The following is a 16,109-nucleotide window of genomic DNA, read 5'->3' as shown; positions in this document are numbered from 1 at the left end:
CAAAAAAACGCCCCAAACCAACAGAAGCAGCACATTACCTGGAGCCACAGTTTGTCGTGCTGGGACCACTTCCCCCCAGCGATGCACTGGAACGTCGCATTCTGCCCCACGTTAACCTCCACGTTCTGAAGTCGTAGGAAATGAGGTGCTTTTCCTAACAAAAGATGCAAAGTATTGCAAGGGTAGAGCAAGGCAGTACTTGACTGTGTTACACCAACAGAGACATAAACACTCAGCAAAGCATTAGTGCCTATCCGTGACAAAGTGATTTTGCAAAATAAAGCTGTGCCTCAGTATTTAACCATTCGCTGCAGAGCCAGGTGGGTGATCGATCTGACAGAGGATGGCCTGAGGGATCATACAGAGCTCTGGCACATCTAAAATCAGACACTTCGATCAAATCGCAACACAAGTTCACGGTCATCAGCACAATTTCTTACTGTTTGCTATAAAAAGTAATTGAGTAATTTCTTCAGAAAATTGTGTTTCTAAAAAGGTCAAAAAAAAAATCAAATGCTTCTGAGCTTGTCAAGCATGACTGAGTCAAACTGAATTTTCACAAGGGTATTTTTTCCCTTTTATTTTATTGACTATCGAATACATCTTAGACCTTTAGGATAAGAACGTGTCATTAATATGAAATCAGATAGTAAATGAAATATATAAAAGACAATATTGTATCACTGTATTAGGTTAAGATCACTGATATCAGTGTTTTGTTGATACTAAATTCAGTATTAATTCAATATTAAACTACTATTAAAATGCAGACATCACATTTGTTCACAGAGGAACTAGATCAGAGGATTATCTTTTTGACTAAATACCAGGCTCATTTACCTCTAAGTTAACGTACAAGAAAATAAAAAAGATTACAGTAGTGAATCGGACACTTTCAAATTAACTTAGTTCTTGCTGGGCCCCAGAAGAAAGTTTGCGCACCATTTGAAAACTTTTAGTAGGACACACTAAACAGCCTTGTAAGACTCTAAAGGTCAGAAGTTTTCAACTTGGTCTTTACATTTTTAATTCAATTAGACACCGGTGAAATACTTCTTTTCAGAGGACAGACCAACCCATCTTTTTCTACTGGAATCAAATAAATCCAAAGGGATGTGGGGTGGGCATCTGCATCTGTGTGTGCATGAAGCTTGATGTACAAGTATTTCTCTGCTGTAGACACTTGAACAGACAACACATGCCCATACACTCTGCCAAATGTTTTTTCTAGCCTCTGTATCCCATTCACCACACTCTCGGTTTGCTGACAGCTCCTGAAAGATAGCGACTCTGTACCATCCTGCTTTCTGGGGATCAGTAATTTGCATCAAATTTTACTGGAATACTACCTCTGGGTGACAGTCAGAATGTACTACATGATATTTGTGGGCTAATACTAGTAATTTCTGCCTGCAGTCTAAGGTGGGCAGACGTAAGCCAGCTCCACATACGAAGCGGCGCAGCCTGGGTGAGCGCAGTCACACCGGCCCCACGCGCCCTGTCCGCTGCCCTCTGGAGCACAGGGCTGCACTGTGATTGCACGTGCTCATGCACACGTAGCATAATGAGAATTGATACTCCAGTGCATTTCTTCGAGGGACAAAAAAAAAAAAAGGCAACACCAGCAAGCCAGTTATTTTTCTCCATTACTGTGTCATTAGGAACATTTCACTGTGGTTTTGCTGATACTTAGGTTTGTCTGCTATACTGTCATCTACAAAGGTAAGGCAGAAATGAAGAAATAACACCAATAATTTCAGTAACCTCCAGGGTCATCAGCAGCTTTGTGGTCCCTGTATTTTGAGTTATAACAATAGTAAAATGAATATGTGGGGCAAAGCCTGTACAAGTCAATGGAACACACTCCAATGACGTTTACCCTGGCAGTTGTCATTGCCCAACAGCAAAGCAACGCTGGGGATCTGACAGGACAAGCAATTACAAAGACGGCCAAGAACTTGCAGTTCTGTAGGCTGCCGATTCAAAACGGAACAGTTAACCATTCGAATCATTTCAGTTTTGAGTCACCTGGGACACCATTTGAAAGAGGGACCTCCATATACTTGGAGAAATGGATTTAAAATCAGTTTAAATACTTGATTAAGCAGGGATGTAACACAGCATCCCATCTCTTTTTTTTTTTTTTTTTTTTAATCCTGTAACTTTCTTGTCTAGGTTTCGCCCCAGTTTGTTCGGTGGCCTCTTTCCCAGTACAGGGATCAGCCATCACCCAGCATGCATGGAATGCACGCAGACCGTTTGGGGGATTTCCTTGGATGCTGCCATTATCAGCAACATCTGGCTAATACAGACTGTAAGTATTTCTTAATGAAGTAAATGCACCCAAAGGCCTGAGCAATGAGCACATGGTAAATACAAATATAATTTAGTTAAACAGCAATTAACCATACTGCAGTTATCAGAAATGTCCTGTTAAACTTGAGCAGAACCATGTCTATCACATTGAACGGCAGCTGTTCTTGGAAATTCTTATTGCAAGAAAACCAGCTGATATCACTCCATTGATATGATCCATGTTTTTTTGTGAGCAGCTACCACTGACTTAATGAAACTATGCGCAAGTGAGAGGGGCTATTAAAAAAATAATCAAAACAACTTCAGAAGAAACTGTATATTACATAGCCAATATAGACACACCAAGTCCTCAAGCCACAGTGTAGATGCATTGAGAAACCGAACAAGTTCAGACTCAAAGACTGAAGCTCAAGGTTTCTTTAAATAGGAAATAAATAAATGAATAAACCTAAGCTGATTATTATGGCTGAAATAGAAGAAACGCGGCACTAATATTTTTGAACAGCTTAATGAACCTGCATTAGTTTCTACTCCTGTGCAAGTGTATTGTCTGAATGCAATTTGTTTTTAATATCTTTACAGAGGAGCAGAGTGGGTTTAACGTTTGTTGAGAGAGACAGGCCTTTGGGATATGTCCTTTATCAAGGAAATTCTGAAACTGTTTGTTTGTTTATTCTTTTCTTAAGTTAACCACACAGGATATTATCAGAAGCTTTTAAGATTGTTTTCTACAGCAATGTGATTTTCAGAAATAATAAAACAACCAGCTTTATGTTCTTTATGTTCATAACAAGAGATGAAGAGGGCCTTCCACAGATGTCTGGGTGCTAACTATAGACTGAGCACAGTTTTCCCTTTTGCACAACTTGCAGAGTTCTGTGTTTATGCAAAGCTGATTGTCTTTAGGTGTCTCAGTGGGATACAAGAAGACATTTTAGTGCTGATCAAATTTGGTACAGCCCTCCTTTACGCTGTCAAGACCGGTATATAACACATTGATACAGTTACAAAAACAAAGAGTGCTCACTGCATGGATGGGCGAGAACTCTGACTTCATCCACAGCAATGTACCCTGGATGTCCTTTCAAAGAGACAGATTCAAATATCACCTGAAATATAAAATAAGAAAAAGTTCTTTTAAAAAGAACAGCCACACTAGTCATTTGGCCAGTCAGTTTTCTGGTTTTATTCCAATGCCAGAGTCATTTGAGTAATTTCATCATTAACAACGAAGGGATAATAAGGCAATTCAGTATATACACGCATACTAAGGATTGCAAATCTGTTTGATATGGAAAGCAAAAAGTTAGAACAACGTTCATTAGGATTAGAGACAACTGTGTGCTTCTTTCACTTGGGAGAGTAAAAAATACTCTGTGTATATACAAACCTATATTCACTTTAAGCACCAGTCCAAGAACATTAAGTGGATAATCATTTGACATCTTGTTTTTAGCGTGCCTCAAAGTTGGAGAATGCTGTACGTGAGAGAAAATTCTCTTATTGAATCAATAACTCGGCATGGATTCTTCTGGAGGAAATCTCGATTCGGCACATATGCCATGGCAGTATTACAGAGCAAATTACAAACAGTGGATGACCCTGGATTCTCGTTACTGAATTGAAATAAAATTCTCCCAGATATAATGAACTTGTTTCTGCCTTTCTCTGGATTAAGCTAACAAGGTCTGAGAATGAACATTTTTAAAAACTACATGCAGTATTTCTCTACAGTAATGGTACACTAACTAGCACTTTCTATTTTATTTATATATCCGGATAATGAAAGCGTTCCACTAATTTGGGTCTGAATAGACAGATATTAAATTACCAATGAAGAAAAAACTCATACATCCCTATGGCTTTGTGATTTTACTTGGAAAACTGCCCTGAAGTATCCTGTTACTAAAAACATACAGGCTATCCGTGGTGCAGGAAAAAAAAACAACCTACAACACTGACAGATCATTAAAACAGAGTTAACTACTGCCAAATAAGCTAACTAAAAAATCAGAAGACAGTGCTAGATATGGTGTATTTTGCCCAACAATTAAAGGATAGTAGGACATAATTTGTGGACTGTGCCCTCATCGCAGCCTGCAGCTTCCTCCTGGGGGCAGCGCAGGAGGAGGAGGAGGAGTGGGGTCTCCTCTCTGGTGACTCGCGAGAGGACACAGCGAAGCGGGATGAAGCTGTGTCAGGGTAAGTTCAGACTGGACACTGGGAAGAGGTTCTTCACTGGGGGGGTGCTCAGTTCCTGGAACAGGCTCCCCAGGGAAGTGGTCGTGGCACCAAGCCTGGCAGAGTTCAACAAGCATCCGGACAATGCTCTTGGTCATATGGCAGAGTTGTAGGTTAGTCCTGCAAGGAGCAGGGAGGAACTGGACTTGATGATCCTTACAGGTGCCTTCTGACTGGAGATACTCTGTGATTCCATGAGGAAAAAATGTTTAGAAATGTTAAATTGCAATAGGAAAAAAAAATGCAGACTGATTATTGAACATCTTGGTAATGCTACCTCTCAAGATTGTGATTCTCTTCCCAAAGGAATGAAGCACTATCCTTCACGATTTAAAAATAAAAATAAAATTATGGGTGGAGATCTAATGAGCACTGTCCTCTGCATTTGAAAGGGATGTCCCCATTTTCATTCTCTCTCACTAATGTTCACACTGTATTAAATTGCTCATTTTTGCATGAGTATACAATGTTTTCAAGGACAGAGTTAATTAACATGTTCAGCTGGCACAGTTATTACTATTGTAACAGTATTCTAGTGCAGCTACTTGTTTCGTAGGAGAATATTTCAATAATGTTTAACCTCTAAAATTCATTACTAAAACTCCAAGTTAACACTTAAAGCCAGTTTTCCATTCTCTTATTTTCATTCTAAATAAAAGCTGGTGTTCCCAGTCTGTCCCTGTTTAGCCTCTTCATCTCCTTAATCAGAAGATTTAATACAGTAAATTAACTGTCCCAACGCTGATTGCTGCATGCCCTGGATATGGAAGTAGATTACTATGTCTTTTATAAGTACAGAACTGCTGTTAATCACTTTGCCATCACTGGCCTTCCAGAATGTCTTTTCTACTCATGCTTCCATGACTTCCTAAGATCTGCTTCCCCAATTCAAAACAAATCCAAATGTGAAATCTGAAATGCATCCATTACAAGACAGACATGATAAAAACAGGTAGAACTCAAAACTTAACAGGCAAAGATATAAACTAAGAAAATTCAAATTGCTAACAATACGTGGAAACCAAATTTCTACTCCAGAGGAGGGTAGACAAAAATTAGGCTGTCAAGGACCAATAGGAAGAAGCAAGTCTCTGAAAGAAAAAATAATCCCAAAAACATCAACACATGTTTTGTGTTATCAAGGTTCCCAAGAGGCTTTTTAGGTTCTGCATAAAATAAGAGTACAATACAAATCCTTAGTCTGGAAATTATAATTATTTTAGAAGTGAAATTTTATTCATGATGAAAGTCACACTAACTGGGAAGGTCATGCAAGGAACTACTGCAGCTCCCTTCAGACTTGAATTAAAGCAAAACATTACAGCTACAAAATCTTATTTTAGTTTTGCATTTGGGAGAAGATATAAACCACAATAAACTAATTCTCAATTTTCTGCAAGCCAGGAACTTGGAAAATTCTCCAAGGCATTTGCATTAGCTATTAATGCATGGCAAAATTAAGCACCAACACATAGAGAACTGTCTTTGCTAATAACTGACACGTACAGAGTCTTTAATACAGCACAATATAACTTAAGCCAGTAACAACGGAGTCACCCCTTAAAAAACCCATGCACACTGGTGCAGAATCCCCTGAAAAAGAGTGGAGGGATCTCTCAATTCACACAGTCTTGTTTTGACAGACTCTATTATCTGTTCTGCTTTACAGTCAGATATTCTTGTTCAGACTTCCGCACTGTTGTCTTTTTCTGTATTCTGCAGTGCCTCAGACCTATCAAAGCGAGAAGCACCCAGGTTTTCCTGAAACGGAATGGAGACCCAGCATAAGGAAAAAGCAGGTATAAATGCTTACAGGGCTTGTTCTGCAAATGTCACACTAAACATCTCTCGTGTCCTTTTAACTTCAGTCGGAAACGTAGTATAAAGATTTAGACGTAGGCATTTAACAATGCTTCTATTTAAGGAGCTCCTCAGAAATTAATATAGGTGACAAAATGCAAAGCTTTACTCTTAAAAAACATTCTTAAATGCTGAGAATTGCAAACACTAAGTCATTTCATGTTTCCTTACCAATAAACAATCCTACCTTTCACTGCTGCTATGTACCAGCGTAGTCTGTGTCAGCAGCGTAGCCTGGCTCATCTGTTGCGGTACAACAGTTTTCTTCAGGCATGGATCAATAATGGTCCTTGCTATACATCAGGAAAACTCTTCCTGGCAGACTCTAGTGCTGCCCTTGGTGCATTCTGGGACTAAGTTCATCCTTATGCTGAGCAATAATTCAAGATTACATGTACTACCTTTCTCCAAGAACTATTATGGCTTTTTCACACTACACTAAAAACATTTGCAGGCTGGGAATCCAAGTACGAGTAACTCTAGGGTAGACATTATAAACCTCCACAATCCCCACATTTGTATCTCGACAGAGTGCTTTTGGATCCAGATGACTCCTATGACCCTTGCACGGAACTGCCAGACCTACCACACAAACTCTGGCCATAGGCTTGGTTACTATTTTTCCACTAGTCACATCTCCAGAACTCAAAGTACTTGTTGAACCCTCAGACCCAGGGCAAACAGTTTCAGATTTTTTGCCCAACTGAGTTTTTGATGCACACTGCAATCTAAGATGGTGTGCTTTCCATGCATTAAGATAATAATTCCCATTTTGCCTGACACAGACTTCATTATTTAGAAAAAATGCTATTTTTTTCCTGCGTTACCTGGTGCTTTTGAAATACAGAACATACTTTCAGGCCTTTTTGCATACAAAGAGCTCTCCAGGCATGCAATTTTGATTTAAAGCTGACAAATAACACTCCGATGGCACATCCAAGCTTGTAAGTGTGAAATGAGACACTCCCTAGGCAACAGCACACCCAAGCTTTTGTCATCCTGCCGCCTCCGGACTTCTTTAGCCAGCAGTGGTGCTTTAGTCAAAATTACTGTTATTTGCCAGCCTAAGTCCTTCAGTGTGCTCTCCTCTTCACTTTTGAAAGCTTAAAGTTTGGGTTTGGTTTGGTTTTTACGTTGGTTTTGTTTCTCTTTTAAAAACCTTGATTAAAAGTAGAAAGTCACAGGATTGCATCAACAGAAGCTGTTTCATAAAATTAGGGACTGATGATAAATCAGTGTATTAGATCCCACATAACAGTAGGACAGAACTCAGACTTTAAAAGCCACACTTAAGGAATAAGAATAAAATTATAAGCAGAAGGAAACATCACCCCTGTTCAACAAAAAGTAAAAAAGAAAACCCTTGTATTTTCTAGGAAGGAACAGTTACTGCTGGCTTCCAATCTGTTCATTTTTTGTACTGCAGTGAACAATTCTTGTTTGATTTAAAGGAGCTTTTGCTCTAGGAAAAGCAAACTTGACCTGCAAAAGACTTGCAAAAGAAGTAAGGCAGGCTCAGGAAGTCTACTATTGGTATATCTGAGAAAAGGTTCCCTCCAAGTGTGAGCTCAGGCTGTCTTTTCCACGTTTTTCAAGCACTGATTATCAGGGTGAAAGATCATTTCTGTTATCTCTGTGGAGCACCTACTATGAAGCAAGTTCCTGTTCATGATCAGGTTTATGTTAATATGAGTGAAGTACGAGCACTTTAATACAGTTTCAGAACAGGTGACAAGTTGTGCACATCTCTTAAAACACCACTTTCGACACATTTGCATCTCTTTATCCCTTCCTCTCACCCTGCATAGTGTGCTCTGTATTCTGCTGATATCCCCAACTCTTTTTCAGAGGCAGAACATTAAAGCATTCTACTTCAGCTCAGATTTTATAGACTTCCTACCCAGTTATTAGAAGAAAAAAAAAAAAAAAAAAGCAATTCTACCTGCTGTTTTCTATCCACAGACTATTTGCTGCCTTTTCACAGTTTATTCTATTGTGATTCTTTCTCACTCATGTCTTTTATTACTATCATATGTACATCAGCTTTTCCTGCAAAATTTAGGGTGCAATTACCTCCCAGGTTTTGTTGTTGTGGTGGTTTGTTTTTTGTTTGTTTGGTGGGGATTTTTTTCTTGAATATAAAACAAGATAAAAACATGCCTTCAACACCTAACAAGAACCATGGGAGTCCATTGTGTGCAACCTAATTAAAACAAAAAAAAAAATACTGTTAAGTTGCCACATGATGTTTGAAGTGGACAACTAAAAAGTAGCTGTAAAGTTAATATAACAAAAAACAACTTACCCATTACATTCCTTAACTTTGTGCCTGTTTAAAAAAAAAATATTTCCTAACAGAACAACTAAAAATATGTTACAAGCAGTGCTAAAAAGCGGAGGAACAGAGGAGCTAGTGAAGAGTATAGTCATGTTGATAACATGGTCCAAGATTTTTTTAGTACCTGATCTACTTACACCCTTCATACAGGCACAGGAAAAGTCCAGATGCAAAGCTGAGTGAACAAATGTCCCTCCCTATGGAACCAACTAAAGGCCAAAAATTGTTCAGGCAAATTTATGCAGAGATTCAATTACACACCTAGACACTCAGTTGTATTTACATTTACATAGCGCTATGGGTAGGGCCAATATGACTGTTTACATGCCAGTCTCATGATAAACAAGCGGGTTCTTAACTTGCCAATAATTTGCCTCCCAGCAGCCTATCCATTACTCTGTGATCTGACAGCAACTGAATAAAAACGGTGACGCAGGACGAGGTATGTCAGGAAGCCTATATAACCCTTATGCTATTGAACTGCTATATGTAAAGTCATTCTTATAGGAAAAAAAGTCGGAGGGTGGGGGGGATGGATTTGGTTTTCAGAACACCTATTGCTAATAAAAGCTTAGCTCACACATAGCCAAATGTTCAAAAGAAAAAAAGAGAAAAATATTACAAACTCGTACCTGATAAAAATGTGGCCAGAATGTACTGATGGCAAGTTCTGCCTTCACCCATCCTTCTGTAACAACCCCCGAGACGTTCCATATGGGATTGCCCTGCGGTCCTCCGTTCACCTTCACGTAGACATTCAGAGAGCCGGGACTCGAACGGTCTCTGCTGGACAAGTAATAGTGGAAGTCGATGCAATGCGTGTCATTCTCCTTCAGCGTAGGCAACAGCAAGTGAGCTTTCTGCCCGGACGCCCGCCCAGAGCTGTTGACCATCATGAAGGAGCCTATGGAGGAAAGCAAAAAGAGAAGAAAGAGTGGCTTTGCTTGGCTTTTTCCATAAATACAGCTCCATTTGAAAAGTCAGCGATTCCCTTAGAAGCCAGAAAACAAAACGTTCATCTGAAGAGCTCGAATTAGCTATTTTCAGCTTGTTATTGGGTAACAGAGAGAAGGGATTTTAAAATTGCAGGGTATATGCACAAGTAGGCTCAGTGCCAACTAGAACCACTTTAATTAGATAACTTCAAAATCAAAATAAAAATACTATTTTGCTGTTATAATTTTATAACCTCATGATACAACACTCACTCTAAACAACAGCATACTCACACCCTGAGCAGCACCCGGGCTCTCCTACTGCACGCAGTCCCCACAGGCACATTCAGTACAAGAACTGCAGCAGTGGGCCAAATGCTCAGTGGAGGTTTGCCTACGTGGCTGCTATCCACTGGGTGCCAGTCTGTACCTGTGAACCCTGCACCTTGGCACTATAAACATTTGAAGGTTTAATACGTTAAGAAAAACCCAGTTTTCAGAGCCCAGATGAATTAGGCTCGTAAGCATAACAGCAACATCTTGACTAGAAATAATGCAACAAGGACAATTATTCTTCTAGGAGGGAAGGACAGGCTGAATTTAGGGAGGAAAATATATACTAAGGCAATTTATGAGTTTGTTAACCTGGAAGCTTGCATCATATTAACCATGGCTCTTGATGTTGAACTCACATCTTGATTCATCAAGCAGTTAGTTTATAGCACATTGTGTCTCAACTCATCTCTTCACAGATGCATCAAGGTGACAAATGTTAGCAATAAGGTAAAACATTATGAGAGTTATTTGATTCAATTCTGTTTAAAGAAGCTTCTTTATGTGTGTACAGACACTCACGCTCAGAAAAAGCTGAACACCAAGACTGGGGCGGGAGGGAAATCTGTGTCAGCAGCCAGGCATGATAATTTTTAATCAGACACAGCCCTTCTGACACTCTCAGTTGCAATGCTGCTGCCAAGGCATGCTACAAACTTATTTCTCTGCTGGCCTCTTGCAGTTCACAGAAGATTGAGTTTGAAAAGCCCTGCCTCACTTCTAACCTACTGACTTTCCCTATTCCATGCTGTAGCAGTGTGACACCAGATAAACATTTTGATCAATTCTGTGCAGTGAACAGCCATACATTCTAAATTTATATCAACAGATACCCGCAACTTTCTCCCACAAACATATTTTTTCCCCTGTGTTTATATGATATATATGCATTTTGTAAAGGATTCAAAAGCACGGATGCAGATGAAGTCAATCTTTCAAAAAAATAAATAAAAATCACATACTCTAGAGACCTTGGAAAATTCAAACACAATGCAAGCACAGCAAGGGAAGAGGCTGTACTAAAAAATATGAAAATTTATAGGCAAGATGTTCTCTGGCAATCCTATCTTTCACTTTCATATGCTGCAAATCAAAAAAGCCTCAAATCAAGAAATTCAAGATTCACAGTGAGGGCTTTGAGAAACATAAAAGCTGAATCCAAACTCTTCAGTTTCCCTTTAATAATCCAAGTCCATAGGGTGGGATCCTGGCAAATGTTCGCTATCAATCTACTGCTCCCAATCAACCACAAGATCCCCTTCTCCAGCAAGTACCATATACATACTATTCTTAAAAATCCACCCAAACCCCCCTGATGTTTTAAGAAACTGAGATTTGGATTCTCTTTCTATGACCTCAGATAATTTATTATCATGAAGCACAATTGCCAACTGGCTTGAAGAGGCAGCCCAGGCTGACAGTTCAGGCATCAGGCTGGAAAGCCGGCAGCCTGGTTTTGAAGACTAAGACACTTCCACGATCTCTGTCAGCACACATAACCTGCCTTATCCTCCCTTACAAATAAAAGAAGAACAGTTGTAAGAACCCAGATTATCAGGAGAAAAGTGGAGGAAAGCCATTGTAAAACTGCTGAGTAACAGTAGTCTAGCACTGAGGAGTACAGCAGTTGCTGTGAAATGTGGCGCCTGCAGCATTTCAATGCCACGGTGCGAAAAAGTACAAGACACAATGAAGTGAAGTTCCACATTTGTCAGATCTCATACTTGAGCATGATGGCACAGCCAATTAAAACAGTAAAGAAAAGCAGAGCTGCTGTGCACCCACAAAGTTTTTTGACCAAGTACCTGCTACACCAGGTAGGAACCCAGGAAAACTGATTTTTGCAACATCATTGATTAGATCATAGGGTGCATCATCCCATTTCTGGGCATCTTACTCCCTCATTTATCTTTTTTTAATTTTATTTGGATAATACATGGATTGCTACCCTAAAGAACTATCTGAAGCTGTACTGCATCTAACATAATAGAGTCTTGAACTGCACTGGGGTAGGTGTTTCAATGACAGAAAAAGTTAGGGAGTATTTCACTTTTACAGATTAATATATAAAAATAACAAGCTTTCCTCTGGGAGAAAAACCATCGGCTTTTATAAAGAGTGCATAAGCAATAATTACAATTTTATTTTTTGCCACCCACAAAAAAAAATGAATCACAAGTTATTTGTGGTTTGACAATGGTCTTTTATGCAACCGCTGACAATTGTAGAGAGTATATGGAGCCTGAATCTAGTGACTGACAATATGAGCAAGTAAAATATCCATCCACTGAAAAGCACTTAGCAAAATAATTACTCCTAGTTACTAAAATAGCCTTACAAACAATTGTCTTATGCAAATTATTCATAGCTTCTTATTTATAGCTTATGATTATTTTTTTAATACAGTATGCCTAGCAATACAGGAGAAAAATACTATAAAACCACAACTGTCTCCAGTAAAATCCTGATAAGAGATATTATTTTATATGACAGTGGAAAAGATGAAAAATTTCCACTTATAGTGCCATCTCTGTCAGAGAAAAGTACTCATGCATTGTTTAAACCAGTCATCTACTAACTACACCACATCCCTTATTTCTGCAGAGACTTCGTGTGGCAGCTTCCACAACAAACCCTTTCCCTGGCTCGTCAAGGCACAGCGCACATTCACACCTGGCCATTATAGGGAGTGTAAACCTATAGTTTTCATCAAAACTACAATTGACATCAGACACAAGAACATGCTAATCTACAGAATTCAGTTGTGAATAAAGTATACCCTATATTCTATACACCCGCCTCCAAATACACCCCCCGGTACACTTTTTTACTTTTTTTAGAGTGTGAACTTGAACAGGTCCCCTGTCCCCTAGGACCTGCAAAAGGTGGCTCTGCATGCTCCAAGATCCACAGCTGGGATCCGCTCCCCTGTTATAAATGTCCATGCCCAGCGAAGCTTGTCAGGGCAGGACACATCACTCAGAGGTAAGTGAGAGATCAGGAAAATTGCTCCCACCAGAGAAAAAAGAAGGAATTAAAACCAAACTTTTAAGGACAAGTGTGGTTTTCCTTATTATTCTTCATAAAAAATGACATACTGTGATTCAGTCTGACAGCCTCATTTAGACTGAACACAGAACTGAAGTCGATGCGACTTATTCTCAATTTATAGGCCTGTATATGCAAATAAAATAGATACACCTGGCACCAACAAACCACTCGTCATATTCTCCACTCATACAAAGAACTAGGGAATGAATTAACATGTCACAAATGGAAATTATCGTTCAGTGGATGACTGAAAGCCACGTAAATGTCTCCAGGCAAGAATCCGAATAAAACAGAAGATACCTTAGAGAAACTCTTACTTAGACCATTGCATATCCAATTTTGAAAAAAAATAACAGTAGGAAAAAAAAATTTAAAAAATCATTTTGCCCCATTGTTTTGTTTACTTCCATCCAGAAAGTTCAAATGCCGTAAAGTCAACACTGAGCTGAAAAAATGAGGTTTGAGGAAAAAAATTTACCTATATTTACCTACACTGTGGAAAAGTTTTTTCGTATTTATGTGACACAGAAGTATACACTTATTAAAGCAGACTGAATATCAGGTCAATTAAATTTAGTGCTCTTCAATCAACAGGTTAGATTAATTAATATCTTGCTGGTTTTGTCCTGAATAACCAAAAGTGAACATGTTATGTTCAGATCAGTCAGAAGCAGGAAGAGGGTAAATAAATTCATTTTTAAAAATCTGTTCAAACGACAGGAACATAAAACGGCACTCTCGCATAGTTATTAAACATACCACTGAAAATTGGGGAATTAAACCATGAAGTGCTCTCTAGCTGGCCATAAATTTCAATTTTTCCCCTGCTTGGTGCATAATGATGCCTCGATAAGCGTCCTATTATTGATGCATCTGCAACATATATCCTCTTTTTGGAGCTGAAATGCTACTCTGCAGCAGATGGTGGCTATTGTGTTTACACATCAGCACTTTATGATTGCATTTTCTCACGTCTGCAGTAAAAAGAAAGCCGTAATTGAGTTTTTAATGGCTTTGCACATTGTTCATTAAGATTACATGAGTGTGTTCTGACAAATGACAGCTGAAGAAATGAGCCACTGAGAACCCCTCATGATCGCCAGACAGACCTCAGTTGATGCTGTTTCACTGTTGGCTTTGAAGAACTGTGCTGTTTAAAAATGAAATTATAGCAACCATTAAAGACTGAATGTAAACTTGAAAAGAAAGCTGTCACAACGTTCAACTGCAAAATGAGCTTTCCAAAACCTTGAAAACCAGAATCAGGTACAGAATGTTCTTTCAAAGAGTAAATTCCTTCCCAAAATAAAGGAATGGGTTTTCCAGCAGCTCCATCAGGTGCATGAGCATGGTTTAGACACAGTTTTGCCTATTTCCAAAGAACAACTCTATCTCCAAAAATGTTTGACATCTATCCTCGTTACGGTAAAACAAAGCAACATGGAACAATCTGAGTTGGAGGAGCCTCAGGCCAAGCCCCTGCTCAAAGCTGGGTCAGCAATAAGGTCAGACCAGGTTTCTCAGAGCTTTTACCTACTGAGTCTTATAAACCTCCCAGGAGGACTGCCCATCCCCGACGGGAAACCCACTCCGGTGCTTGGCTGCCCTCATAGTTTTGCCTTGTATTCAGTTCAAAACCTCTTGTTTCAATGTACACTCGTTGTCTCTCATCCTCCAGATACTCGCTGCAGCAAAGATCCTAACTTTGTATCCTGAAAACCTCCTTGCAGGGACTTGGGGGCCACTGCTAGGTGCCCCCAAAGCCTTCCCTGCCCTAGGCTGAACAATCTCTGGGAACTCCTCAGCCTCTTCTTACAGGTTAAGTGCTCCAGCCCCACTGGTGGCTTTACCCCTAATCATATCAACCATTCCCCCCAGTTTGATGCCATCTGCAAACAAGAGCTACCAGCAACAGCTGCCATCCAAGCAGCTTTAACCCATCTAACCGCCACCTCCCACCCAGACCAGAACACCTTAACCTGGAAATGCATGAAGTCCTGCCTCTGATAGCCACGCAGGATTTATTCTGCAGTTCAACTACATACCAAGATAGCTTTGAAAACTTTAATCAAAACCACAAGGGAAATAAGCTTTTCCAACTGGCGACAAACCAAAAATGTTCTAAGGGTGCTTATTAGAATAGTAACCCACAGTATCTACCACAGTCATTTTAATCTATGTAAGTGAATGAGTGTACATCTTTGTGGTTTTACGTAACATACAAGAAGTCTGCTACTATGAATCCCCAATGCACAAGAAGCTGTCACAGACTATGCTTATGGCTGCCAAGACAGAGGACAGCTCATCACCGCAGACAATGACATGGCTCAGCCCATCACTAGGACACTGGCGGCTTCACTGGGGTGATTTCCCTCCATACTTTCCACCCTCCTTTCAAGGATATGCTGAGTACATTCCAGAGCACAGCATAGATCCTAGGGGGGCACCTCTGGCAGCCTCCCCTACTAACAGTTTACTGCTGGTCTTGTCTGTCCACGTTTGAGCACCTTGTCTCTTCTACTGCAGCCTCACTTCTTTCAAGGAAGAGTCCTTTTCTGGAAATCCATTGCAACTTTTTTGAAAGTCACTTGAACAATAAAATCCAGTTTAATAGCCTTTTTTTTTTTTTTTTTCTTTTTAAACATCGGAGTATTTCAATAGATTTGTGAGGTGTTACTTTCCTTTGCAAGAATGCTTTCAGTCTTTCCCAGTGGACATGGATTAGGCTCAGAGCCAGTTCACTGTCTCATGTACTGACCTGGAAGTCCTTTATCACAGGTATTTTTAGAGAAGGACAGATCAAGCAAGAGGCACCCATGCCAGCCAGCTAAGCAAGTTCACATTCTTCCTGGTAAGGTTTCCACATCTCATGTTTTTCCGTATGTTTTGGAAAAGCACGTATTTATAATACTGTCGAGTCAATCTGAATGCCACAGAACAGACACTGAAAAGCATCTACACTAAGTATGAAAAACAAGTTTAAGGACAATATAAGAAAAAATCCATCTACCTCTGCACTTGTTTCCAGCAGTGAC

At 39.6% G+C, this 16,109-nt stretch overlaps 1 protein-coding gene across 2 annotated transcripts in view; it reads right to left on the bottom strand.

Annotated features, from left to right (window-relative positions):
• The window catches only part of PTPRT (protein tyrosine phosphatase receptor type T), a 453,418-nt gene that overhangs the window by 265,439 nt on the left and 171,870 nt on the right, over window positions 1-16,109 (bottom strand). For both annotated transcript variants that reach the window (XM_055722799.1, XM_055722800.1), the window contains exons 3-5: window positions 9,388-9,659; window positions 3,344-3,425; window positions 39-154 (exon numbers count right to left, since the gene is read on the bottom strand). In XM_055722799.1, the coding sequence (XP_055578774.1) occupies window positions 39-154; window positions 3,344-3,425; window positions 9,388-9,659 (470 nt within the window). The remainder of the gene's footprint in view (window positions 1-38; window positions 155-3,343; window positions 3,426-9,387; window positions 9,660-16,109) is intronic.

The sequence above is a fragment of the Falco cherrug genome, chromosome 10 (assembly GCF_023634085.1).
Source record: "Falco cherrug isolate bFalChe1 chromosome 10, bFalChe1.pri, whole genome shotgun sequence".
In the NCBI taxonomy this organism is placed as follows: domain Eukaryota; kingdom Metazoa; phylum Chordata; class Aves; order Falconiformes; family Falconidae; genus Falco; species Falco cherrug.
This window is presented reverse-complemented; position numbering and strand designations above follow the sequence as displayed.